Source organism: Strix aluco, chromosome 3 (genome assembly GCF_031877795.1).
Source record: "Strix aluco isolate bStrAlu1 chromosome 3, bStrAlu1.hap1, whole genome shotgun sequence".
Taxonomy (NCBI): Eukaryota; Metazoa; Chordata; class Aves; order Strigiformes; family Strigidae; genus Strix; species Strix aluco.
Window position 1 is genome coordinate 85,827,316 of NC_133933.1, and position 25,996 is coordinate 85,853,311.

General features: G+C 36.3%; 1 protein-coding gene across 11 annotated transcripts in view; it reads left to right on the forward strand.

The window, feature by feature from the left end:
• ASCC3 (activating signal cointegrator 1 complex subunit 3) overlaps window positions 1-25,996 on the forward strand; it is a 288,767-nt gene that overhangs the window by 15,261 nt on the left and 247,510 nt on the right. For all 11 annotated transcript variants that reach the window (XM_074819461.1, XM_074819462.1, XM_074819465.1 and 8 more), the window contains 3 exons: window positions 6,039-6,182; window positions 6,979-7,129; window positions 11,330-11,913. In XM_074819461.1, coding sequence (XP_074675562.1) covers window positions 6,093-6,182; window positions 6,979-7,129; window positions 11,330-11,913 — 825 coding nt within the window. In that variant the 5' untranslated portion in view covers window positions 6,039-6,092. The remainder of the gene's footprint in view (window positions 1-6,038; window positions 6,183-6,978; window positions 7,130-11,329; window positions 11,914-25,996) is intronic.

Consider the following 25,996-nt stretch of genomic DNA (forward strand, 5'->3'; position numbering starts at 1 on the left):
GTAGTCACCCAGTTGTACCTCTGTGCAGCATTCTGAAGTTGTTTATTCCATTGAAATTTTATTATGCATCTTTAGCAACTCTTATAAGCAGTTCTTTTACCTCCTGAAACTGAGTTGCAAAGAACTTGGCAATGTCATCTCTGTGAGTAGTCATTAGCGTGGGAGGCCTTATCCGTGTGTGTGCTTGCTCTTCACTACAGGAATGTGTTACGGAGACTTTCTTACTACCATCTGAACAGGTGCTCTAGCATGTTCTTATCACAGCGGTTATGCAATTATTTGTTATTTATGTATTATTACAGCAGTTATTTCTTCTGAAGTGCATCCCATGTCCTCTCAGCCATCCTTGGTGAGATGCAACATGTGTTAGTTAGCTGCCATTAGCTCAAAGGTTTTTTCTTTCTCTCACTTATCTATTGTTTTTCATCCTCCATTTACTTCCTTTGGATATGTACATCTGTATTTACCTTCCATACACTTCCTCCTTTTCCTTTAGTGACAAACTTCTGGAATGGAGTCAGATGAACCCCCTGGGATTGTCTTCAGCCTCTCTTGATGGCACAGTGTGAGAGGCATAGAGAGACTCCTGTTAAGCTAAAGCAAAAACAAACCCCCACACTCCCCATTTTGTATTTGTGGCTCATGCCTAGTGTTTAAATGAACATACATGTTATGTATGTTGAAGTTGGATAGTTGCTTATAGTACATGTCCACATGTAAGGCAAGTCTTTAAGACTCTGTTGCTTGGGATGCAGTTTGTCTCTTGCTGCAGGGAATGAAAAAGTTAAGGTGATGGGGTATAAAAATGCAGATGTTTCTGAGTCTAAAAATTGAACTACATCTTATATTGTTGGAAAAGAAAGATGAGTTATTCTGAAAAAAGGGTTGTTTTAAATACTTTTTTTTTAGAAACGACAGCTATTCTTAGTAATGATCTCAAAGCACATCTAAAATGAACATGTTATTGGGCCAAGCCACATGTTTGGCATCACACCAAAACAGTGTTGGGCATAATCACAGGAAACGCCTCTCCCGCCGATGCTAGCAGGAACAGTGTTAGGCAGCTGCTGTGTAATCCCATGTGCATGGCTAAAATTGTGAGAGATTCTGGAAAGGGTTAATACTCTATTGAATGCATGGCTTGCAATTCCATTTTTTGTTTTTAGGGGTTTTTTTGGTTTAGTGACTTACATAATTAAGATCCTGAAATTGTCTCTTACATGAAGGATGGCACACACAGGCACTGTTATGCCTCCTCATTATGCTGAAGCATTTGTTTGAATTCTGGCATTCACTGGGATGAATACCATGTATCAGGCAGCCGCTATTTCTTCCTGAGTACATATTCCTTAATCTTGACATCTCCCTTTCAAAGATTGACCCGGGCTTGACTGGAGATAGCAATATTCAACCCAGACAACTTGAAAGAATTCCAGTGTGATATCTGATTCTTCTGCAGAAAATTAGATGTCTGAAAGTGTACAGTTGTTCCGACATCATATAGCACTGTTTATAAAGGTGCAAAATATGAAGTTGGAAAATATAAGTATTGTAATATCTTGCTTTGGCCTGTTGTTTATGATTAATATCCCAGACATTAGTAAACCACTATTATCCCTGGCAGTTGATTTTGATGCTAGGTGCTGTATTTGTACTGTTTGCATCAAAAATGCTTGGATAAGAAGTTTAAGTAAATCTAATAAAAATGTTCTCATTGCTGTAAAATAGCTTTTTCACCTAATGCTTTTATTTGTTTCTTTAAAATGGCAGTGAGCAATACACACCAAATAGAATGTGGGGTTTTTTTTTAAATATTGAGACTTATTTATAAATAAAATATGAAGTTTACCTTTGTGTTAATGAAGCTGCTAAGGTTAATTTTGCAATTCTAAAATGTGTTCATGTCACTAAAATTTAATGCTTTGGGATTTATTTATTTTTGTTCCTCTTGCATAGTAGAAGTAAAATATACTGTATGTGGATATATTTAAAATGACTTAATGTGTCCTCATGGTCTTGCTGCTTTTGTGTTTGATTTACATAATCCTGGGCTAACATTTATTTTAATGTTTTTTAAATATATTTAATGTGCAAAAGGTTACCGAACTGTCCCTTTATTTTTTGTATTGTCTTATGGCTGGGATATCTTTCGCCTTTTTTGCTGCTTTTTCATTTGAAATGTTTCCACTTTCACAAGTGAAAGTGAAAATGCCATTTGATCCAAATACTATGTGATCAACAGCAACCTGCTATTAATTGCCAATGTCTAAAGCCTCTTTTTCTTTATAACATTCTTTGATTAGATTAGTAATAAGTAAAAACTTCTTCAGGTTTTATAAATGAAAAGTTTACATAGAGAGCAAGAAGCTTGTTAATAGTTTAAAGAATTATAGGCAGTATAGGAAAAACCTGGTAACATAATATTCCTTAAATAGCTTAAACAAAATGACTGCTGTAAGGTTTTAAGGGAGCTATAACAAGTCAAATATTAGAGGCTACAGAAGCTGGTACTTTAGGATAGCGTAACTGCAGATTTTACCTCAGATTCAGTTAATGCTGTTATTCCATCATTTGTAAGTAAAGAAAGATTTGTGTTCAACTTGAAAATTGAGGTGTACCAGATTTGAGCAGTCCCCTTCTCTTAGCCCTACTGGGCAGCTGGCTTGTTTTGTTAGAGAGTGTAGGAATTAAGTAAATTTTAAAATGGCATCTCTCTGACCATAATCTCTATAACATTTCAGTGGAGAAAAGATGGTTTTGTTACTTGTTTATAGAAAAAATATAGGAAGGCCAAGAGTGGGAGGAAGACTGAAGTAGTTGGTGGAAATACAAAGTGGAAAACTTCTCTAGTAATGTCTGTAACCTTTGTAATATTGCTAGCATTTTTTTTTTAAATGTTTCAGTTTGATGAATAAAAACCTATGAGATTATGATCCATGTTTACTGTTAGGTTTACTTTCAAACAATAAAGTTTGAATGGTTTCATACCTGAATATAATCTGGTTTTATGTTTTACTTTCATAAAAAGTTTCAACATTAAAATCACACTTGCTTTTAAAAGAAGTAAAATGGGCTTTAAAAGTTACTGCGTCTCATCTTCACAAAGCTTTAGAAACTTAGATGGTGTTCTTTCTGCTTTACAAACAGGAGCTTGGTGGAAAGTTTGTTTTTTGTTTTTTTAAAGAGGCATGAAATCCAAGATAGTTCTAGGAATCATCAAACTTCAGTTCCTTTTCCTAGAAATCATTAGCAGAATGGGCCCAAATTGCCCTTATTTGATTGATGCAGAGCAGGCAGGAGATATTTTTACCATATAAACTTGCACAGATCTCACGGTTGAATTCCCATTCCACTTGGCCCTCTACAAGCATGAAATAAGATGGTACCTATTCTTACACCTTTTTCTCGAGAGGGAATGGGCAGAAGAACGGCAAAAGTTCATCTTGCATCACTATGTGGGGACCCTGGTAAATAGGATTTAATCACTGCTGCCTTTCAGGTCCTTGTTCCAAAACCAGAAGATTTTAGCAGGATCATTTGGTAGTACAGATGTTTCAGATCAAACTGTGGGTGAAGAGATATATTTCTGTCAAATCAGAAGGAATTAGTTACCCTTATGGTGGCTGCAGGAAAAAAAGCAGTGGCTGATCCCCTCTAGAGGCAGCGTGATGCAGGCAGGTATCTACATCAGCCCGCTTTATGTGAAAGCAAGTAACTTTTTTTTTTTTTTAAAACAAATGTAAATTTACACTGCATCTGATAGGGCCACAGCACTTTTGACTCAGTGTTTAGAGCTGGCGCTACTATGTTGTGGAATAATAGTGTAAGTTCATAAACTTTACCTTGTTTTTCATGTTAACAGCAGAGTAATTGCACCTGTGCCTCACTTCTTAATCAATGGCTATTTTTGTTTTCTTGTGGTGCTATGGTGGGTGTCATGGACCAGAAATAAAGGGCACGTGTCTGCCTATAAATGAGATGCAGAAGCCTTGGGTGGCTGCTCTGCCAAACCAGCCCCCTCAGGGACCAGCAAGTTTGGAAAGCACATAGGCACACATGGAGCAGCATTTATTAGCATGAGCTCAACTGTAGAGCTTTGGGGCTGGATGTGACTCTGGCCAAGTCTGCAGTCAGGGAGGTGTGCCCTTACTTGTCCTCTGGGGATTCAGGTTTTTTATTTCAGAAAGTATTAATAACTCAATGAGTAAACGAGGAAGAAACACTCCTTTAAAATTTCATAACAAACTGGAGGACTTGGAGATGCTTTAAAATCTCCTAAAGGTGTGTGAGAAAAGTGAACTTTTTAAAAGTGGGTTCGAACTTTCATAAATTATTGTGCATGTTATTTCAGAAAAGACAATTAAAATAATATTACAGTGATGTTGTTACATGTTATTGTAAAGGACCATAATTCTATAGAAAAAGGTATTTGAGTGTAGGCATAAAATAAACAGTCAAAATGGAATGATCTTTAATAGCTAATGACAGTGATGTCATTGGAACAGTATGAGGTTCAAACAAAAAAGGACAGGCTAGATTCCTTCAAATTTTGGACACATTACTTCCCTTCTGTAATGGTGGCTATAATGTTCACAGGCTGTTTTCACTAGGAGCTACGCTGGTATGAATTACGTGTCGTATATGCGCTGAACATCTCAAAAGCTGCAGTGTTGCTTGGCTCTGTCAGCTTCTAGGCTTGAATTTGAACATGTCCTCTCTCTCCCTTTCACAGTTAAAGATTTTATATTTCTGCATTTTGTACCTTCATCGGTATAACATTTGTCCCCAAAATATCAGCTGTTGTGATAGCTTTTCTCTAAAAGCATCTTAATGCAAGGTGGGAAAACAAGCAGACCTGTCAAATGAGTGATATTTCACTGTCTGTGATTGGAGTGCTGCATCTGGATTTCCTTTTTTGCTGTATTGGAAAGTTGAGAGCTAAAATACAAATGCAGTCATTAAATGCAGAAAAACTGTAAGAATAATTGGATTAAAGAAGGGAGTTCTGTACAGTATATGACGGTGGAAAGTAATTTTATTAACTCTAAGTTATTTAAATTCTGGATGGTCGATGATCTTCAGGCATGCTAAGAATGATGCAGATCATTAAGTTTGTAATGGTATCATTAGTTGTTTCAAAAATAATCTAAATCTGAATCTGTATCTATCTGCCACCATCAGAAACTGTTGCTGTACATTAGAGTTCATTAAACAATTCAGCTGTGGGCACCTTTTGAAATGAAACAACTTTGAGAAATGTTTCAGTAAAAGGCTTGGAACGGGTACAAGTTGAGATGGAGAACAGCTGTGTTTTGCTGTACAGATATGAGCCTGTTTCACAGAGGAAATAAGACTGTGCAGAAATAGGCTGTAGTCCTGGAGAGAGTCCTGTGCTCTAAGTGTGTGTATGCTCCCACTCGTGAGATGAAAACATCCTGAGGCATACTTTTTCTCAGTTTTCCGGTAGCCTTTTTATTCCCTTTATCTCTTATAATAGTTCAGTGCTATACGATTTATGATCTTTTTTTCCTGTCGTAATTTTCTTTGCCTGTTTTGCTGGTTAAAAATGGTTAAGCAGTTGTCAAGAAGGATGCCCCTGCATCAACGCCGGAGGCTGTTAATGACCTGAGAGCTCCCAGTGTGGAGCGTTCAAATCTTTCTCGTAGGTTGTAATCACTTATTGCCCTTGGGAGCTTAAGTTCAGTTACATAGATTTCACTGTAATACTCTTGTGTTAGTGGTGCTAAAGGAATAACAGCCACTTTGCCTCATTGCTGGTAACTCTTCTTTAGGCAGGAGAGAGAAGAACCACCTGCTGAGTGACCTCTGCATGTTACCATGTCTTCCCTACGCTCTGTGCCTTTCACCTCCCTTCTATTGATTTTGAAGATCAGCATTTTTTGAGAGAGATTTTTTTAACTTGTTTAATTGAAGTGCCAGCCAAGTTCTGCTTGCTCAAAAAGGTCTTTCAAGTTTGTGATGCGAGTCTGTATTTATAGCATTAACAAAGCCATGTTATTTATTTTGTTCTCATCTAGGTGCTTGAACTGGGATTTGATTTCTCATCCTATGGATCACTGAATGAGTAACAGATGGCCTTGCCTCGTCTTACAGGCGCTTTACGCTCCTTTTCAAATGTCACTAAACATGAGGATTACAGTGAAGAATTAGCTGACTTAACGGTAAAGATTTTTTTTCTTTTCCAAAGCATAATTGTAAAGTATTAGTGTGTATATAGTAAGAATTGTTTGCTTTCTTCATTTGTATTGCTATTTTATAAGAGTAGGCAAGCAAGCCTAGGCAGAGTGTGTATAGTTTCCTGTGCATTCCTTCATAGTGTCCTCACTCAAAGTCAAATTTGCTGTAACTTTGTGATTTGTGCTAGGCCCTTACAATCATGATGTGCTATATAGATAGGGTTGCTTGGCTGTGTTAGTACAGCCCTGTTATTTCATCCTTCAGGAAGTTAAGTTGGGCTGGGCTGGTATGTTTTTAGCGCAAAGCTTATGCAGAGCTAGGGAGCCAAACATTTCCCTTTGAATATTAAGTTCACATCAGACTCTTGCTGGGTGATGTTTAAAATAAATTTAGTGATACTGAATTTAAATACACACACACACACACACACCCCTCCAAGAAATAATACATTAAAGCAATAGATGTGTTGTGGGAACCTGTAATGTGAAATGGATTTGGAATCTTGGGAGCTGTGAATCTCCTGAAGTTGCAAGAGTTTGGCTTTACAGAGAATTCTGCCTCAGAAAAAGTAAAGTAGTGAGAGAGCACGTGTGTGTGTATCCTTCTTCCTTACACTCAGGAAAGAGTGTAAAGAACAAGTAATAAGGAAACTGCTTGCAATCATTACTACTTACTAACTGAATGCAATTGGAAAGAGGTGTTTTTATCTGATGTTTAATTTTAAAGGAACATCCATATAGTAATTTGAAATAAGTAAAAAAAAAATTTTTGCATTTTCAGACTAAAAGATCAAAACTACATGAACAATTGCTGAAGTCTGATCTTACTTGGAAGAAGATAATAAAGTTTGTTGATGACAATTTGGACAAAAAAGAACACCAAACTGTAAATGGTGATTTAAAAACTATATTACAAGCTGCAAAACAAATAGGTATGTTTTCATTCTCTAGTAGTCTAATAATAAACTGTTGGGGGAGGGGACGGGGGGGGGACGACAGAGTTTCAAACTGCTTTCTGCCTGCATACTTTGCATACTGGTACAATTTTAGTTCTACCTTGATGCCAGGCTTGCCCTGAAATATCTTTGAAACTCCTGTTAATCTGATATGTGCATGCATAATTTGGTCTTCTGTTTTATTTTAAAATATGATTCCATTGTTATGTTGATATTCTTGCTTTTTGATAGTATTGTTGTGTAGTTGTAATATGGTTTGTGATCCACCTTTAATAAGCAAAAGCAACAGCTTCTCTTGGAATGGCAGTATTCTGAGAAAAGAACAATTTTGGTGTTATCTGCTTTGATTTCACGTGATTGGCATAATGAAATATTGGACTGCTACATAGGCAGATAAAAATGTAAAATGTTTTCTACTTGAAGCGTTTGGCGTTGAGATAATAATAAATTTCACTCATCTGGAATTAAGCTGTTAAAACTGAAATACATTATGCCAAAAAAAGGGTGAAAACTTAGTTTTGATTGGAAACTTAGTTTTTGATTGACAGACTAAAACTAATTCAGCTTGTGCTGTTAGCAGAATTTAACTTCATCAGCTCATAAACTGAACACATGGCTCAAGCTCTAGCTGTCACATATTTAAGAATTTTTCATTTCAACCTAATAGGTATATTTTCTCCTTTTCTGATTGTGTTTCAAATATCTTGAATGGAACCCTAAGTAAAAAGACCAAGACAATTAATATATATAAATATATTTGCCTTTTTTTTGGCATTATAGACCAAAGTTTTTTATCACAGTACAAATGTTAACCTGCCTCACTTGTGTTTATGTTTCTTGACGGTTCTTTTGGAAATAACTAGCAAATTGAGAAAGAAACAAATATCTAAACACAGACTTTCAGAAAAGGCTAGACAAGTTATTCATGTCCATCATGTAATAATCAGCTGTGCTGTACAGTTGCACAGAAGATGTCTGTTAAAGCTATTAATGGTTGTAATGGCTATTGCTTTAGTGAGTCATCAGAAGAAAAATTGTGATTTCTCAAATCACTGACAAAAGTTTTAAACTCATCTGACAATACACGTGTTCTAAACTTTGTTCTGTGATTCATTCCTTCCATGTTAGTGACATAACTCTGTTATTTTTACAAATTTGGTCCTAACTTTCTTTAATCCTGTTTTTTCTAATGCAAGTAGTAGAGCTTGTGCTGTTAGCAGGCTTTAATCTCTTCAGGCCAGAAGTTAAGCATGTGGCTGCCTGTCTTTGAGACAGGCCTCTAGAAAGGGCCACCTCCCTGCCACAACACAGGTATCTCTGCTTCAGTGCACAGATTTGAGCTGGCACTTAACGATACACAAGGTTTCAGGGAAGGTCATGCAAGATGGGGAGGGAGTTTGCATCAGCTGTCAGGGCCTGAAGTTAATATGGAGAAGGTGCAGTCTGCACTGATAATAGATCTGTATTGATTGAGAAGATCCACATAGTTGTTTTAGATATCCACTGGGTATAGTTTAAATCATAAGAGGTACTGGAGTAAAGTGGTGGCTAAATTAGGTCTGACAAATATATAATGACTATAAAGTTTGCAATATAAAAGGTAAGACTGTGTGTAGTATAGCAAGTAGGAAAAAATGGCTGATGATAGGGAAAAAAGATTATAAGCAAAATAAGTATTTGCCATTCTTAGTTGTAAATGTTACCTATGACAATAATTTGGCAGGGTTTTTTTTCTATATTACTGACAGAAATTAGTATTAGCTGCATGATTATTTTTTTTTTAATTTTTTTAAATTTTCACTTTTTGCCAAAGATGTCCTTAAAAGCTTTCTATTTGTTTGGGTTTTTTTCACAAATTTTAATAGCACTATGGTGGGTAAGTAGAGCAAATTGAAAGACTTGAAAGTAATAGTGATAAATTGTTGTTTGATGAAGTGGAGAGAACAAAACAAATTAAAACAAATGCATGATTATTTAGTTAGATCAAGTTAGAAAGAAACAATCAGCTTTGACACTTTTGAATAAAGATGTGTAATGTTATGGAGACACAAACCAGAACAGATTACAGCGACTGAGGCACAGACTTGAACTGACAGTAATGTTCCAACGATCATCATCAGAACTGTGTAGTAGGGAAAGGGAATTGCTTGTATGCCTTTTTACTTTAATTTGAAGGAAATGAAATCTCACCCTAGGCAACGTATACAGTAATATTGATTTACTTTACAGGGAAAATGTCACTTACTGAAATGATTTGATTGGCTTAAAAACAAAAAGGAAAGAGTAGCTTCAAGTAGTGCATCTCTTGACATCTTGGCCGGCTCATTATATTTACAGGGGAGAGGGTAGTTTTTTCTGAAGAGATGCTTCCATGAATAGGAGATGTTGATCATAAAGGAGAAGTAGCACATAATAAACCTAAGAGCCTTTTCTCAAATCCTTCAGTACAATTCTGTTTTGACTTTAATGATGTATTTGTATGTTAGGAATGTAAGAGTGAGGTTCATGCAGCCAAACTTAGGTCTATAAGTTTTTAGATGTTGGTTGTTTTTTTTCCTGTGATTCCTATGTAGCTAATGCTGAGAGGAAGGCTGAAACACCTTTTTCCTTTGAGATGTATTTACATATACAGTATATGTGTGTATCTTTGTTATATATCTATAGGTAGATATCTAATTATCCTGTAAATATCAATTCCAATCCTCTCCATTTTCAAAGTGTACCATAGGGAAATTCAAGAGAAATACTGAGTTTTTAGGTGCCTTCATTTATGTTATGTTTCTAGTTACTCAGCCTTGTTCTATCTGCTTATGCTGGATTTCTTTTCCTTTTTCCTGTTACATTGTGGGTAAAAAACCCCTTGCTTTTGCTGGAGATAAACCCAACCTTAAGTTGAATCAAGTCATAAGTAAGAATGTCAGAGTAATTAAGAATCTTCCCACTGATTCCAGTAAGTTCTTTAACAGGCAGAAATCTGGGACATAGTAGAGTAAATAGAGGCCCATAACTGAATAGCAGAGGTATACAGAAGCAGGCATAAGACAGTTTTGATTACTGAAAAGAGAACAGCCACGTTTGCTATGGCAGAAGTGCCATTTGGGGGGTTTGAAAAATGAATAATATTGTTCCTTTTAAAATAGTTTGTTTTAATAGTTCTTTTGATTTAGCCATACCTTGGCTTAATCATGCATGTTACCACTTAAATCAAACTGTTCTCTGCTGGAGTTTCTGCCGGTTGATCTTGATATAACTAAAGAATTGACCAGATAAAGACGTCTTCACAATAGCAGCTTGTAAATCTCCACAGTAAGCTTTAAGATGTTTTAAAAACTATGTAATCTTGTAAAAAATGCTAATTTTACTAAAAATGTTGGAGTAACCAACCCAGCTTTTTAGAACACTTTTTTTTTTAGCTTCAAAAAAAATTCTGCATGTTGTCCTCATATAAAACAAACAAACAAAAAAACCCCAGTATGCTGGCTGGTTTTGTTTAGTTTATGCTTGATGACTTAAAATTTTGTTTAGAAGTGACATTTTGGTTCATCATATGGTGTTTTTGCTTATGTTTTCCTTGAGTACCTTTGTGAACATTTGTGTAAGAGGTAAATTCATGTTTTTCTCTAATAATATTTTTTTATTTGCATAATAGGGTATTTTTTAGATATAAAACTAAATTCATGCCTTTATTTGCTTTAATTTCTTTGGGCAATTTTTCTAACACACATGCTGTAGTAATTCCACTGGAATTACTACAAGAATGTAGTAATTCCCAGCTGACTTCTGTTGTTTAGTCTGTTATGAATATTCAGATTAGGCAGTGAATAAACAGTAAGATAAAGTGGAAATTTGTTACCTTTAAAAAGCTCATAAATATCCTATTGTGAGTTTAAGACCTCAGGCAAGTTTTTTCTCTACCAATGCTCTCCTATTTTTCTGAGTTAATCCTTAATATGAATTTCTAGTAAGTAGAAGGATAATGAAGACAGATGCTTTCTTATCTTATACCTTTTATAATTCAGTACCTTGCAACAGTTGCTGCTTGCTGTTATGGTCTTCATTTCATAGCCCTGTTGATGAGACTTGCAGCAAGAAATTGAATACAGTTATTTTATAGGCAATGAAAGAGAATTAGTTTGAAGTGTATAAAGTTACATTTGTTTTTGGTTTTGTTAACAGTTGGAGCTGAAAATGGACAAGAAGCAATTGAAAGCGGAGCTGTTTTTCTCTTTAAGACATTTCACAGGAAAGAATGTGTTGGCCATGATGAGACAAAGGCGATCAAGCAGATGTTTGGGCCATTTCCATCATCATCTGCTACTGCAGCTTGTAATGCCACATGTCGGATTGCTTCTCACTTCACTGAAGAACAGCTTACAGCCCTCATACAGATGGCTGAAGAGCAAAATGGTGATAACAGAGTGTTCTTCGGTAAAAATATAGTGTTTTCATTTGACATGCATGATTTGGATCACTCTGAGGAGCTGCCTGTGAATGGTGAGGTCGATGCGCAGAAAATTATAAGCTTAGATTATAACAAATTTCTGAATAACCAGCTGAATCACTTAGAGAATTACTGCGATGAGAAATCTGATCTCAAGTCTTTGGAAAAAGTAGATGATTCTTTTTTATGGTGTGAAGTTGGAAAGTATCTGAATGAATCTCAAGGGGGTACCCCTGGAGGGCCAACAACGGAAGACCTCTGCTGTACTTTGTACGAGATGCTTGCTTCTACCAAAAGTGGTGATGAACTTCAAAATGAGGTACAGTAGTGTATTAACAGTACTGCATGCATTTGAATGTTGCAGAAATATACAATTATTTCATATTGGATTATGTCAGTATAGTTTATCCAAGTGTCATCTGTGCTTTTCCCTTTTTTTTTTTTTTTTGTCTTGAGGCAAAAGATGGATGAGATGAGTGCAGCATGAATTTTATGTGAATAGTCTCCTTTCCCACATAACAGACCAACCTTTTTTGGGGGGGCCATTTGCTCAGCTTCTCCATGCTTTTTAAGCAGTAGCCAATTTAAACTACGATAGAAAAGTGTGAGAACTCACAAAGCCAAACTGAAGTTGGTTTTCTTGGGCAGGTTCCATCTCCAGTTTCAGAGCCTTCCTGTTGCTGGAAGGAAGGTTGGAGGACTGTGCAGGTGGTGCCTCTTCAAAACTTTGTATTGCTTCTATTTCTTTTGGAAAGGAAGGAGGGTGGGTTTATTATGAGAAGGGCAGAGAAAGCTTGAGGGAGAGCGAGCGGTTGCTGTGAGGCTGGAGTTGAAGGATAAGCATAGTGGTAGAAAGGGGAAAGAGCCTGATTAAAGGCTGGTGAAGAGGCTTTCAAGGTATGTTCAGGAGCGATGATTGGATTAATCTAGGCAAGAGAAAACTGGTTTTGGATGGAGTTGGGAAAGAATGCCTGCAGCTTGCTAACTGCTTCTTCCTGTGCACTTTTCTGTTATGTTTGCTTTATTTTTCCTGACTTGCACTGCTTTCCTCCCCTGAAAACATCCAGTGCTTCTAAAACTAAAATTCTAAAACTGACTTTACGGAAGGGCTTTAAATGTTGAAATTTTGCTACAGAAGTACAACTGTTGGTAGGAATAGACAATCCTGTGATATACAGTATTATGAAAATTTTCTGGAATTTTGCCATTACAGTTGCAGATTTTATTCTTCTTAACAAAAACACTAAGTGATAGTGAAGACCTCTATTTCATTGTAGGTTTAGATAACTATGTATTGATATCTATTGCATAATGATATAGTTGCTGAAGCCATATTCTTGTTTTGTTTGGTATTCAGTAGACCACATTTTGGCTGTCCTTTGAGCTATTTTCTGTATATGAATATTTTTTTATAAACTTCTAACTTGAGAGACTAAATATGAAACTGATCTAATTTATACTGCATTAAAGTATATTTGAAAAATGACACTTACATGCGTGTCTGCAAACAGTTTCATATTTTGGGTTGTTGTATTGAAGGATGACACATGAAAGAAGAAGATTGAACAGGTTTTGGAGAAGGAGATTGGATAAAGAAACTTGCATGTCAAATGAAACATAAAAAAAGAATCTTCATTTGCCATAGGCACCTGAAATTTATTAATTGTACACAGAGAAATATTTCAATTTATTTTTTTTCTAGATCAGCAAAAGACTTTTCAGATATAGTCACAGGATACGCAGAAAAAATTCCATACTTCTGTATAATGCCTACTTAATGCCTAAGTTTAATTTGTAAAATGTTAAAGGAAATTCTTGAAACCTTTAAATTGAAGCAAGAAGAAATAACTTTATTTTTATTTTGCAACTTTATGATCATAATGGATGACTAAGTCAATTGGGAGAAGGTTCAAGCTATCATTTCTGATGTAGATCATCAGTAAAGACTTCCTTTGGTTTTTGGAACAGAATGTTTCTGGCAAAATTTCTGTTTTGATGGCTTTACAGGAGTTTTAATTTGATAATATGAAAAAATTGTTTACTCTGCAAATGTACACACATCTTTCTGAAGATTATTTAGCAAAAGTAAGTCCTTTTCTTTGTGTTACCAGAGAGAAGAAGGATTCTTTCCCTTGAGTGTCTGAAACTTGTACCTTATTTTGGATTTTTAAGAACTCTTCATAATAAAAAAAATAATTTTTCTCCCCATTCTCCTTACTTTGTCCCTCATGTTGCCTTTTCTTGCAACAATCTTATTAATTCATTGTTCATTGCACAATGTGGGGGTCAAGGAGGGGATAAGTCTACTTTGAACCTCATCACTTTTTGTTAAAAGCTAGTTGGCATTTGTATTCTGCTCTCTGTGAGAGCAGTGATAACTTGAAAATTTCTTCTGGGCTTTGGATTTTACCATCACTTAGGGATTTCTATTTTTTTTTTATTACAGCAATTTTGCTGGTAGCATCATTAAGAGCAGATGGTGCTTTTAAACCTGAGGATAACCCATTTCTAGAACTAGGTCATAGATTTGCCATATGAGATGGTATAACAAGTATGTGATTGATCATGCATTCTGAAAATCTTCCATTAACTGGGGTGATGCACACATGCTAAAGTCTCTATGCTCTACAAAATTACTTTTTTTCTTAATAAACCACAAAAAACCCCACTATTGATATGAAAGGATAATTCCTTGTAAATAAAAATCCAGATCTGTAAAATACATTTTCATATTTTAAAATAGTGACCATGTCTATTCTTCTGCTTAGGCGGATATCACTACCTGTTTATTATTAAACAAGAAAAGAACATGCTAGTGGTGAGGATATTAGCAAGTGGACTTCTCCAAGACAATTGCATTTGATCCTTAAGCAAAGTTTATTAAGATTCCAGATCACATGAAGAATATGAACAATTTTAGATTATTTCAGGGGCAACATCCTGGGTTTTTTTGTAGGGTATGTATAGGCACACACATGTATCCTATTTAGGTTTTTATCTCCTTAATGAACTCTACAAGGAATTGAAATTAGTTTCTTTCTCCAGCACTGTGTAGCTTATGTTTAAAGTGGTTGCTGCAGTAGAAGAAATACCTTGTTTTTTGCTTTCACTATTTAAGAACATTCCACACTTCCTTTGGGACAGTTTGTTTATCTGGCACATCACTGGCGACTCTTAATTAGAGGAAAATTGATTCTTATGCTTGGAGTGATGTGGGAGTTATAACTTTTTTTCTAAGTGTTTAGGACACGTGCTTTTCACTGGGGACATAAAGTCTGGTAAAGCTAAATGACAGCTACTGGAGCATGCTTTTCACTGTATGTCAGATTTTGTTGATGAGTGTGAAATGGTAATGATGTGGTAACAAGACCATTACTTAAAAACAAGAAGAAAATGATGACAAACTACAGAGTTTTGCTCAGTAACCATTGTGGTTTTTTATTATTTTTTATTAAAACTTAGTGTGCAGTGCATTCCTCAGTTCCTCAATTTGAGTACTCGCGATGCTTTTGGAATGAAGACTCGAGGCATCTGAGAGAACTTTAGCAACTTTGCCACCTAACCCCTCCCAGGATAACTAGGGAAAAAACGGAGGAGTTTAGTCCCTCTTTGGTTACACCATGACGTTCTCAATGGGTGTGTCTTTTTCCTCTGTGAACTCTTGTCCTGATTTATCTGCAACATTTTTCTGAATTTTATTTTGGAGATACCAATCTCTATTTTTACACTAATGCAGAGGTACGTTATTCCTTTATCATAACAAAACAGGAAGAAATTTCCTGTAGAGATAAATAATGAGGGAAAAAAAGGAAATTGTGTTAAGATCTAGTTTATACTGCATGGATTGTGAAAAATTGTGCAGGTTATTCATCTTGGGCCAAGGAAAGAACTTTGCCCAAGTAAAATCAATAAACATTAATGTCATTCAGCATATTAGATTAAATGGTGTTTCCCAAACAATATCATGCTAAATGCTGTATAAATGACAAGAACACTAGACTATGATGTAAAACAGTTTCAAGAAAATTACATTGTAAGTAGTAGTTTGCATATTATGTGAATGATATATATGTTTACTTATCTCTATATATGATACATTTATTTGCCTATAAAATAAGACACAAGAATGCTTATGCTTCTTTTGTCTGCTTTATAGTTGTGACTGTCTCCAGCTCTCTGCATTAAAAGGTAACATATACACATACTTGAACTATAGCATCCAGGGCTTCCATCAGTTATATACAATCCAGCTGTATTGCAAAATGTCATAGTGGGAAACATACATTTTTGTTTCGTTTCTAAGATTAGTTCATTATTCATCATTCCTACCGAAAAAGTAAGATATGGCTTCTTTCTTGTTGTCATAAGCACCTGAGAATATTCAGGTAATGAAAACTACAGTAAGAGACTGAAGGGTAGTAATACGGAGTTTGAAGGTGCTGAATCCTTCCTTCAAGGTTCAAAAACATTCCTTTCAAATCAAACTAGACCTGAAATCAGTAAAGTACAAGTTGTGGAATACAGGATGATGGAAAAAAAAGAGGTCAAGAGTTGGGCAACACCTCTTCCTGTATGTATTCCTTAATAGATCCATTCAGTAATATACTCATCATTAGAGCCAGAAGTTTACAGCTTTATTGCTGAAATTCAGTTCTTTTTATGCTTGTTTCAGAATGGAAGTTAATAGATTATTTTGTTGTTGTGTTAAGTAGGATTTTTTTTTTCAGTGTGGTGTTTGTGTGTCTCTGAATGCTTGATGTAGCAACAGGCTTTTAGACAGTTTTCCCCAGGCTCTGCAACGTGGAGCTTTGTTGTCTCTCAGGCTTCTACCTGTAACTATTGTTTAGCGTCTTTTGTCACTGGTGGCAATATAATGATTTTTTTTTTTTTTTCCCCCACTTGGGTTCATCTACATTGTTTCTGTTGCCCTATTCTAATCCCACCACAAATGTCTGCCAATATCCTTTGTTGGTCAAACCTGAAAAAGCTCTTGGGATCAAGAACAAGAGAAAGTTAATAATTTATCAATTCAACTAACTGGCAGGAAGCTCCTCTGTGTCTGCAACCAGCCTTTCTGCAAAAAAAGTACAGAAGAGTAAAGGAAAGCAAAATCTATTTAAACTTTCACAGAATCTGGAAGGGACCTTTTCTGTCAATGATATAATATCTTAAACTAAGGAAGACTCATTAGTAAAAGAATGTGGGAAAGTTTGTCCCAACTTCTCCCTTGAAGACTGCTCCAGAGTCTTGTTTCCTGCGTGGTTAAAACAAACCCTTGTTATCTGCTTTCTGGCCTTATTCTGGTCTGGTTTTATGGTCACTTCTCCTGTGCTACAGTTGTCCTTTTTTTTAAACTGACTTAAAAAATTAGCATCAAAGAACTGTGCTTGTAACTTTTTTCCAGATGATGCTACACCTTTTCAACACTGCCTTTCTTTTCATTTACCCTTTAGGCAGTTCCTTGCCAACTTTTAATTCTTCTATTAATGCTCATTTTCACAAGTTTAACAAGTTTTCATATGGAAAATTGCAATGTTTTAAATGAAGTCCAGTTGTGAGATAACCGCTATTTATTAATTTTCTAGGATAATGAAGTTTTAGACCAAGAGATGTATCATTAGTAAGCCCATGCTGTTTATGCCATTTTCCAGTTACCTGCATGTCTCTTTCATTTTTTTCCAAAATATATTCTTCTAATTCTTCTCCAATCATATTTATATTTTTCTTATCCACAGTGTTATTGCACTTGTAGATGTGTGCTCCCTGACCTACAATTTCATGTGTTAGTTCTTTAAGCTTTATGAAAGATTATCTTGCACTCAAGCTGTGAGAACAGGGAGCTCTGAATTTTGTTCCTATCTTTGATATGATCATTTTTATATCCATGATCTTTCTCTTTAATCACCTTATCCTAATATCCAAAATATTTTTTTTCTTTAACCATAGACAAATTTGAATTTTAATTTTGAAATGAATTAAAGTAAAAGGACAGTACTTAAGACTAAATAATGAAGAGTCAAAATTTCCCTTTCAGAAGGGAAATCTGTGCTACAGTAAGGGATCTAGATAGTGAAGTCAGCTGGGGCATGGAACTCAGAATGGAAAACACGTCTGGATACTTTCAAAGCAAAAGACACTAAAATTATTCCCTGATGTAGGGATATGAGCCAATAAGTAGAATCATACAATACCAGTTTGGAAGGAACCCCAAGGATCGTCCAGTCCAACCTTTCTGGCAAAAGCACAGTATAGACAAGATGGCCCAGCACCCTGTCCAGCTGAATCTTAAAAGTGTCTAGTGTTGGGGAATCCACCACTTCCCTGGGGAGATTATTCCAGCAGCTGATTGTTCTCATTGTGAAAATTTTTCCTCTTGTTTCCCATCAGAATCTCCCCAGGAGTTAACTTGTATCATGATACCTCATCTTTTCCATGTGACTCCTTGTAAAAAGGGAGTGTCTGTGTTCTTTGTAGCCACCCTTCAAATACTGGAACATGGTGATAAGGTCTCCCCTAAGCCTTCACTTCTCAAGGCTGAACAAACCTGATCCTCTCAGCCTTTCCTCATCTGACCGGCTTCCCAGTCCCTTGATCATCTTTGTGGCCCTTCACTGGACCCTCTCCAACCTGACCCTCTCCAGCCTGTCCACATCTTTTTTTGTATATCAGGGACCAAAACTGAACACATTAGTCCAGGTGTGGCCCGACAAGTGCCAAGTAGAGTCTGGTAATGACTTCTGTATCTCTGCTGGTGATGCCCTTGTTGACGCAACCCAGCGTTCTGTTGGCTTTCTTTGCCACTGCAGCACACTGTTTAGTCATATTGAGCTTGATGTCCACCAGGACCCCCAGGTCCCTTTCCACAGACCTGCTCCCCAGCCAGGTAGATCCCAGCCTGTGCTGAACTCCTGGATTATGTATCTCCTAGGTGCAAGACCTTACACTTGGCCTTGTTGGACTTCTTCATGAAGTTCTTGTTAGCCCATTCTTCCAGCCTATCCAGGGCTTCCTGCAGGGTGGGTCTCCCTTCTGAAGTGTCCACTTCCCCACTCAGTTTGGTATCATCAGGGAACTTCATCAGGGTACACTTGATCTCATCATCCAGATCACTTATGAAGATATTAAACAGCTTTAGGCCCAACGTCGATCCCTGAGAACCCCACTTGTGTCAGGTTGCGAGTTTGAAAAGGAGCTATTTACTATCACCCTCTGGGTGCAGCCTGTCAGCCAGTTCCCCACCCACCGCACAGACCACTTGTCTAGACCATAACTCATCTGTTTCTCTAGGAGGAGGCTGTGGGGAACAGTATCATTTTGCTTATAAAATGGAGAGGAAGCCAAGAAGCACGGAGAAGAGCTATGAAAACTATCTGTAGTTATTATCTAAATGTTTGGCTTTCTTAATTAATATCATGCTCTTATGCATTTTCTTGCCCTGTTTTGAGCAGTAAGATGAACAAATAAAATCTGAAAGGTGTAAGGTGGTGTCCAGTATGGGCATACTGGACTGAGTCTAGCAAAGGGCCGCAGGGATGATGAAGGGACTGGAGTGTCTGACATACAAAAAGAGACTCGGAGAGCTGGGGTTGTTCAGCCTGGAGAAGGGAAAACTCAGGGGATCTGATCTGATGGTGAGGGGGTGAAGAAGATGGAGTCAGACTCCTGTTGGTGGTATCCAATGGCAGGACTAGAGGCAACGGGCATAAACTGAAATATAGAATGTTCCATGTAGACATAAAAATTTTTGTCACTGTGAGGGTGATTGGACACAGAAGCAGTTTGCTTAAGAGGTTGTTTGAATCTTTAGCCCTGGAGAATAGATCATCTCGAGAAGTTTCTTCCAATCTCAACCATTCTGTGATTCTTCTGTCATTTCAGCTGAATAAATAGAATTAATTGGAGAAAATCCTTCTGTTATATTTACTCCTAATTCCATATTAAGTCTTCATTTTTCCTGATGGATTTCTTGCATTAAAATCAAGTATGAACTATTCTTACCCTAATATGTTCTTTTTTTAAATTAAAAAACTTCTTGTTTTGTAACAAGGTGGAGTGGGCCTTTTAAGTACTTATATTTTAACTTTATGTGTAACTTAATGAATGAATTGTAGTATGCAGGAAATAAATTGTCCTTGTATTGCAAGTAATCTCAATTAGGTTTTAAAGTGACCTTGATTTTACAGGTGTTAAATTGGTCTCCTAAATTAAGTATCTATAAATAATGGACACTTGCTCAGAGAAATCATTTGGCTTCCTGCATTAAACAGAAATCTGTAATGGTCATTATTCTTTTAAGAGAAAATACACTAAGTCTTAATTTACATGACCCAATTCCTAATATCCTTTAAAAGCCTACCATTGTTTATGTGAACATTTACATTTTTCAATGTGTAAGCGAAGATGAATGTAACATTGTGAAATTACATTGAAATACAGTTTGACAAGAAAGAGCATAGTTAGAACTTATAAGGCAAACCGGCTACAAAAGGATTTTTGAATTCCTGCAGACTGCACTCATTTATGCACCTCTTCAGGTAAGCAAATGGAAAAGCATATACAGCATTGCACAATATCACATTATTTCAGAATACGACTAAGCAAGTGTGTGTAAATTTTGTTTCCTATGAGTGACTTAGTGAGCTGTTTGTCAGTAGCACACACTGCAGACACTGTTTGTTCTCTGTATTTCCTTACTTGCTCATTGCTTTCAAGAGTAGTCAGAACTTTAGAGTTACATTTTACAAATAAAAACTATATGTTCTAGCTATTAGTATCCAAAAATTTGATGACCTGAGAAACACTTAGCTCGCATTTCTAAACCTGAATTCAGTATAATAATTCTCAGGTCTGTATTGAGAGTGATTCCCTGAGCAGAGTGAGTATGTGATTTATATTAAGAGCTCTGAACTCTTCACAGTTCACATTATAATACTGACTGTGAAAAGTGCTTCAGCATTTCATTTTTTGCAGACTTGTGTGGCGCTCAGGTGCTAGTTCTGAGATCATTTGTCTGACATACTGTGCAGGCTCCAACAGAGATGCTTTAGAGAAACAGGCTGCATTATCTGTGCACAGTGCAATTGGCTCTGACTCAATATTTGACTAATACTTTTGCTTGGCTCAGAGGGCAAGTGGAGCTTGTTTGCATATGCTGTGTAGCCATTACCCTAGTTACAAGCTGACCTTCTTCATCAGAAAAGTCCGCAGTGTGCAGGTGTGAAAATAGATGTGTACTTTTCTTTCCTTAAGCAAAATATGACGTGAAGCGTCATGAATACTGGATATTGGACTTTGCAGATGCTTAGCTCCTCCGAATATCAAACATAAATGTTCTGCTATTGGAAACTCAGTTTTACATGTCACTAGCTCGGCACATCAGTCTAACTGCATGTGTTTCATTGCTCTCAGAAGGTTCTCTGTTCCCTGTCAAAGCCAAAGCTTGGCTTTTCTGTGTAAGCTGCTGCTTACAGGACTCCCAGCTGCAGCTTTTCTAACTCTCTGAAGCAGAACTGAAGGTGCTCTGAGAGCCCCAGCACAAGACAGCATGGTTTTCGTCAAGCCATTGTTAGGTGGAGAAAGACAACTTCAGTGTCAAAATGCAATTTGGCAGAACTTGAGGCCAATAGAAGTAGTTTTAGCATATAATCTTTAGAAAACATAGTGGGAAACATGTTTGAAATATAGTAAATAGCATAATGTACCAAGGCATAAGTAAACAGTACAGCTTGTTAGTGAATGACAAAATTAAATTGGCCAGAAACTGAAGTTAGTGGTGAAATGGCTGATGTGATTTTCTAAAGTGAAAGGAATAGGAAAATTGAATATATTTTGAAATAATAATTAAACATGTGTAAGTACAAAGACAAAACCTCTAGGATAAAATACTAGCATCATTAAAATCAGTTGGAGATTTGTCCTTGATTTCAAAATTGTTTTGTTTTTAGTACTAGTCTTTGTGCTTATGTTTTTAACTTATTTTACAGAGGTGGTTTCTGAACTGTGTGTATGTATAGCTGGTATTTTACACGCACAGCTGTCAAAATAGCACCATTACGACATAGGATTGCACTAATATGTATTTCTACGTGGCTTGGGAAATTTCTGCCACTTAAAAGAGCTTAAATGTTGCAATGCTGTTGCGTTTTTATCAGACTTTCCCACAGAGGAGCTGGGTATCTGGTTACACACTCAGTGGTTAACTACTCTTTACTGATTTTAACTAGTTTAATCCAATGAGTTTTACAGTGTTAATAAAATAGTCTTGAACAACTGATACAAGCAGATGTAGTAATAACTGCATAAAACCTTTAGCAAAAATTAAATGCTTGTGTGAACAGAGGGTAGTCATACTGAAATTTTTTTGTTCAAAATGGAAAATAGATTACATTATGGGTGTTTTTGTCATTAAAAACTTGACAGATTGTTTAGGAGCATGAACTGCTTTTTTATGAGCTATCGTATTTATTACTTTATTTATCGTAAGAGACAAAAGATTTTGTGAAACAGCTTTCAAAAAAATGTTAATACAGGGAAAATCTTGGGTATTTGATGCCAAAACTGAGTGTCTCAGCAATATATTTCTGTCATGCTGTAGAAGTTCTCCAGGCCTCTAAACTTGGCGTATTAACGGCATGCTGGAGCTAGGCATGGACTCTGCAGAAAAGCAACAAAAGCATTCTGTGCTTTAGCATCCTGTATTACTATATATTATATACAGTATAAATATAGTATATTATATAGATAGTTATATATTACTATCTTGTATTACTCGGCAACATTTACTGAAGCCCTAGGTTTATGGAGATCAGGTTTGTGGAGGCAACGTTTAAGAATAGCAAAAAATCGCAGTACTTTGTTATGTGGAAGTCCTTATTAAACCTTTCTTTGTTAAGTTCTTTGAAGAACAAAACAAAACTGTGAAAGTTAGGTGAGTGAAGGAATTTGCAAGTGGAATTTTGGAATAAGGAGTCTACTGACTCTCCTTACTCAAAGTAATCAAATTAAATGTTAAATATCTTGACATAGTACTTAAACTGGCATTCTTTTAAAAAATGCAGATGCTGAAAACATAAAAATCTACGTATGTAGATATTTAAATGAGAAACAAAAAAAACATAACCAGAAAATTTTATTTTGACTTAAAATATTTCAAAGACATCAACATCTGTACATTTATATTCCATTGTAAAGACCTTAAAGAACTTAATTGTAAGCGCTGCCATATACTTTCAGTGTTAAATCTATATTTCATAGTCAAGTGGAGAATGTGTTAATATAGACTGCCTACTGATGGGGAAAGCAGTTTCAGAAGATGATTTCATCATTACTATATATAGGAGGTGCTAAAAAATAATTGGAAAAGAATTCACAGGAGGTCCATCATATAGAAGGTAGCATGTGAAATAAAGAATGGAAAACTGAGAAAATGAAATATGAAAAAAATAATTGCCAGTCTGGCTTGATGTGAAGATGTAGCAGTAGTACAAACATATTTAGTGTGGGAGTAATGCATCAACGGACTGTGGCTTGCAGGAAAAGGCACTCAGAGAAAGGGAGGGGATAGCGATAGACTGGCAGCATAAAACAGACATTTTGTAAATATTGGCTGTTCTTCTTGTTGAGGAAAAATCTCACCAAGTGTTTCGGTTAACTTTCAGATTCTAGGCAAATTTGTTTCCAGTGTGTCATGGTTTGAACTCAGCCACCAGCCAAACACCACACAGCCGCTTGCTCACCCCCCCCCTGCCCAGAGGATAGGGAAGCAAATTGGAGGGATAAAAGGAGACTGATAGGTTGAGATTAAAAAAGTTTAGTAGTTGTAATAAAATAAAACAACAATAATAGAAAGTAGAAACAGGTAATGCACAATGCAACAGCTCACCACCTGCCAACTGATACCCAGCCTGTTCCCAGCTAGCAATCCCAAAATACCAGGATCCTGCAATCGCAATCCTGGAAGCGAGAGAGAACCCCCTCCTTCCTGGATGCCCCTCCTTTATATACTGAGCATGACATTACACGATATGGAATATTCCACTGCCTCATTTGGGTCCAGTGCTCTGGCTGTACCACCTCCCAGCTGCTTCTACACCTGCACACGGGCAGGACATGGGAAGTTGGAGAGTCCTTGATCTCTTAGCAACAACCATAAACATCAGTGTATTATCAACATTCTTCTCATACCAAATCCCATACTGAATCCAAAACACAGCACTATTCTAGCTGCTAAGAATGAAAATTAACTCTATTCCAGATGAAACCAGGACACAGTGCTAGCATAGCTTTTGGCAGTAACCAGTTTTCATTGTTAAAAGAAATGTGCACGAGCATCAACTCTCAGAACTGTTACACACGGAGCAATTGTCTACTTCTTGTAAGACGTTCTTCAGGATGCTGTAAGTTGCCTAATTGCTCCATTTGGACATGGAAATTCAGCTGCCTGTAAGGCCTTTAAGCAGACACTGAGAATCAGGAGTAGCTTATTATTATGTCAATAAATATTCAATATCCATTTTTGTATAGGGCATAGTTAGACTAACAGTGCTTTTTATTAATTTGAATTGTTACAGATTGTATCGGTATGTCCCTGTACCTGTTACACCTTCTAGTATTGGCACTAGTTTTTCATTATTACTGAACCACTGTTCATTTGGTATCTTTTTTTTGCAATATTGAACAAAGTCTGAAGTGATAGTTAAAATGTTATCTAAAAAACGTATAAGGCACTTCAAAAGGTATAAAAGGCTTATTTTTGGTGACAGAAGGAAATGGATGTACTTATCTGATTTCCAGAAACATTCATCTTTTGCTCCGGAGAATTCAACCAGCCCTACTCATGATTGTTACTAATCTACTAGTGATCGTAAAGTTAACTAGAAGTTTAGGAAACCTATCTAGGATCCTTGTCTGAAAGTTTACAAGTGGTTATGAATCCCAAGCTTCAGTATCATAGTTAGTTAGAGGGGTTTGTTAGAAAACAATGAAGAGCAGTATCTAGTAGTTTTTCCAAGTATCTGGGACATAATAAAGGAGAGGAAGTACTTATAGCGAGACCAATTTCTTAATAGTTCACATTCTTCCTACTTTCTATTCTGTCATTATTTGCTTATGTCCCCCCTGATGTCACTCAGATTTCATCTCCAGACCTCTCTGAATGCAGTATGGCTCCTCTTTCGTCTTTGGATAATTTAGAGAACTTTGCCAGGGAACTTCTGTGAGGACAGACTGAATTTCTGTTGCCATTGTATTACTTTTGTGTAAATGTTTAGTAAAATTTAATTTGTTAGGTTTGTTTCTTAATAACTGTCACACACAAGTTTACTATAGGAAGCTGTTTGCATAGTAGGAAATAAACAAAATTCAAGCTGTCCTTAGAAAGTACTTCTTGGTTAAAATCAATGAAGTGGGGTAGCTCTTGTTGTGAGCCTTCTCTGAGAGAACAGTTCAAAAAGCTACTCCTTAGCATCCATTTTGACTTAAACCCAGCTAATTTAAACGTTCCTTGCTATGTATATGCAACACCATATGAAAACTTTGGATATGATACTATGTTGATGTAACTTAATCTGCATTTTTCTTAATGTATCATTATTACAATGTTAGCTTTTAGTTCTGTGAGTACTCTTGCATCACTGATATTTTCATGTCATAGCAACTTGTCTCATAAAACATGTTTGAAGTGTCAAAGTGGCTCTTCCTTTTGTTCAGTAAAAGGACTTTCTAGCCCTAACAAATTAACATATCACAAAGCTTATTCCCCATTAGCTAGTTCATAAAAGCAGTTCCCATTTTGGGAAGGTACAGCCATATGTGGATCCACCCCTGTGGTGTTTTATCTCTATGTTATCATCAAAGCTTCTAACTTGGCATGAGACTGGCTTTTCAAGCTCATATTCTTCTCTTTGTAATTTTATTAAAATTACCAAGAATTTTATATTCAGACAATACAAAGCTTGGGTCTCATTATTCTTGACCGTGGAGCTTATCTGCTCCCCTTTCATATATGGAAAATAATCCAGTTATTTTTGATGCAGTTTTCTCGGTTTTTAGTTGTGGCCTTCTTTTTTTAAATCAGAAGTATACAGCTCTGTTGATGTCCAAGGACTGTTGAAACCCCGCTGGATGATAGGAGACTTTGTCTTTTTGTGAAAACAGAGCCGTGCTGTCTGCCTTCATAAGAAACCAAATTGAATGGTGTTTGAGTGCTGATTTTTGAGCACAGAACTTAAGAAATTATGAAAGGGCCACAGTGAGAGCCAAGAGATGCTAGGCTTCATCCTGGTGCTAAAAGCTGGTCACTCTCCTTCCTGTCAGTAACATTTCCTCTTTCCTGTCAACTCCTTCAATTTTGTACTGAGAGAAAGCTTGTATCTTTGAGATGGTATAGGGTTTGATCTATTCAT